The 2633-nt window shown below is 36.0% G+C and overlaps 1 protein-coding gene across 1 annotated transcript; it reads left to right on the forward strand.

The window, feature by feature from the left end:
* The first annotated feature begins 458 nt into the window (after positions 1 to 458).
* On the forward strand, positions 459 to 1967 carry LOC114326548 (uncharacterized). The gene has a single exon (XM_028274941.2). The coding sequence runs from the start codon at positions 560 to 562 to the stop codon at positions 1778 to 1780; it is 1221 nt and encodes a 406-aa protein (XP_028130742.1). The 5' UTR covers positions 459 to 559; the 3' UTR covers positions 1781 to 1967.
* Positions 1968 to 2633: the final 666 nt, after the last annotated feature.

The following is a 2633-nucleotide window of genomic DNA, read 5'->3' on the forward strand; positions in this document are numbered from 1 at the left end:
AAAAATCTAAAATAATAAAGAAATTAGCGGAATCCGTTAATCAGTTCCCGAAAAAATCAACTATGAAAATGAGCATAATTTTAGGTAGGTAATGCATAACTTTCGAAACTATGTGTAGGTATTTAAAATATATTGTGTAGGTGTTAAAAATATATTATAAGGGAATGCATTAATGGTAAATTAAAAACAAGGGAAATAAATAAATATATTGTATTAGTGAGGGATAAAAAATCAATAACTCGTTTGTACGGGTATCAGTGAGTCAATAATTTATAGCAAATTCACTTTATGAGATATCTTAATTATTGTCGTTTTATTAGGTATTTTAATTAATTTTTGTCATTAACTTTAATTGTTTGGATTAAATGTAACGAGACCCGCGTAATCCGACAACGCCGCAGCAGAGCCGCCGCTCTGCGGTGGGGATTACACTTTCGGAAAAAGCCGTCTCTCGAATTCGACCAGCAGCGACGATCAGTCTCCATCTAAGCACCTCCTAGTGAACACGTCGCCAATGTGAATCGCGTAACGGTAGGCATGTGATCGTGTCCTCGCGACTATGAGCCCCGCGTCCGCAGGCAATTTGGAAGTAGAACGCTACATCGGGGCCTGTTTGATTTCGCAAAACCGCGCTAAAAGCAAACCGCAAAGACAAGAACACTATTCCTCAGCGCATAGAGATGTAGTGCCGGATATCTACCATCAGAAACACGTTAACTTTCGCTTGCAGAGATGTCACTCGGGCGACGGATGGGCCGGTGGGATGCCCTTGATATCGTTCGCCCAGCACCAGCGGAAGATCCACCACCAAGAAGATTCTTCTTCGTTGGCTAAGTTGGCGGTGCACACCCAAGGCGCGCCCTTGATTCTTACCAAGAGTTACAACCACAGAAAGAATAAGGTGCACAGACACAATGGAGCGACGAAGATCTTCGAAAACTCTAATAATAAGAAGAATGTTAAGTGTCAGAACAGTGTGGACACTGTGAGCGTTACCAGTGATGAGAGTTCCGGGTCCGCTAATTCTGAAACGTGTTTACCGCGGATTATTAAGCCTAGAAAGAGACGGAAAAAGGATAGGAAACCTCCTCTACTCGGCAGGCCGCTGAGCCAGGATGGTTTTTCGACAGATAGCGCCAGTCCGGACATAGACAACACTCAACCTAACTATTTATCAATAAGCCCATTTAATTTATTTAATTTTAATCCATATGGTGCGTTAATCTTCCCAGAAACTTCAAAACTAGTAGATCACCTCCACATATTAAACGATATTAGTGAGACTCCCAAACTCCACCACGCGTTCGAAGATATAGAAGAACCGGAAGATATCAAAGACATCAATGGTAACCAACCAACCAGTATCTGTCAGTGTCGATATTGTGATCCTAGTGGGCAAATTTGGGACGTTGACAGGGAATGCTACTCACCATTTCTAACTCCCCCGACAAAGTCTTTCCAATTTCCTAATCTTAATCTGGACGAAATTTCTTATTCTACCCCAATATCCACCAGCTGCTTGGAGCACACCCTGTCTTCAATATCTCTAGAAGATGACGACATCAAGAAGACCCCTACGTCTAGGTCTTCCAGTTCTTCGTCCTGTAGAGATTTGGAAGTTTCGACGGAGATAGTGACTTCCTTGAACGGCCACAGGGATTTGGAGATCAAGTTCTTTTCAACGCCCTGCAATGTGGATAGTGTCAAATCTAACGAGGTGTTCGATAACAGCTCGAGGAGGTATCCTCAAAGTGAATTTGGTGTAGTGTATGAAGAATGATTAGGATTGTATGTTTATTTTCTTCTTTAATGGATTTTTTTATGTATTTATCAGTCTTGCAAAGACTAGCTACGAGGTATTTAGATGTTTTTTTTTCTTGTATCAAGGAATAGTTTGACCGTATAAAATATGCTGAATTTATTGTTAATGACAATTCTAAATTTGTTATTAAAATTTTTCAAAGAAATCCACTGATTTTTTTACCTTCCATTTTATAGAAAGTACCATTTTTAAATTGACATCTCATAATTTTTAATTAAACATTCAAATTAGTTACGGCTGAATAATAAATTATATAAATTCACTATCAATTTCAATAAAACTGACTTTTCTAAATTAAGAGAAAATATTATTGACTACTTAAAAAATATCCATATAGTTGTCTTGTCCAGAGTAAACAAATAAATTTTGTGAATCTTTACAAATTTTTTTACACAACGATTTTTCGTATGACGAATTTTTATAAATACGAAAAAACATAATATTTTTCAAAAATTTTCCTTCCATAATATTTAGTTACACATTACTTTTTTTTCTTCTTTTACCGACAAATTTACACCTTTTCTGTATTTTTGTATCTAGTTTTCTCATTTAGAGGTGGTGACAGTTGTTTTAAAGATTTTTATAATCTTTTTTTGTTTATTTTCTTTTTTAATGTTTTTTTTTGTGTATTTGAGTCTATTAAAAACGAGACATTTGGAGGGTTTTTCTTGTCTAAAGAAATAGTTTGACCGTATAAAATATGCTGAATTTATTGTTAATGACAACTCTAAATTTGTTATTAAAATTTTTCAAAGAAATCCACTGATTTTTTTACCTTCCATTTTATAGAAAGTACTATTTTTAAATTGGC

This window comes from Diabrotica virgifera, chromosome 7, assembly GCF_917563875.1.
Source record: "Diabrotica virgifera virgifera chromosome 7, PGI_DIABVI_V3a".
In the NCBI taxonomy this organism is placed as follows: domain Eukaryota; kingdom Metazoa; phylum Arthropoda; class Insecta; order Coleoptera; family Chrysomelidae; genus Diabrotica; species Diabrotica virgifera.

Coding starts and splice junctions, on each gene's coding strand:
- LOC114326548 (XM_028274941.2), top strand. CDS start 560: ATGAGCCCCGCGTCCGCAGGCAATTTGGAAGTAGAACGCTACATCGGG.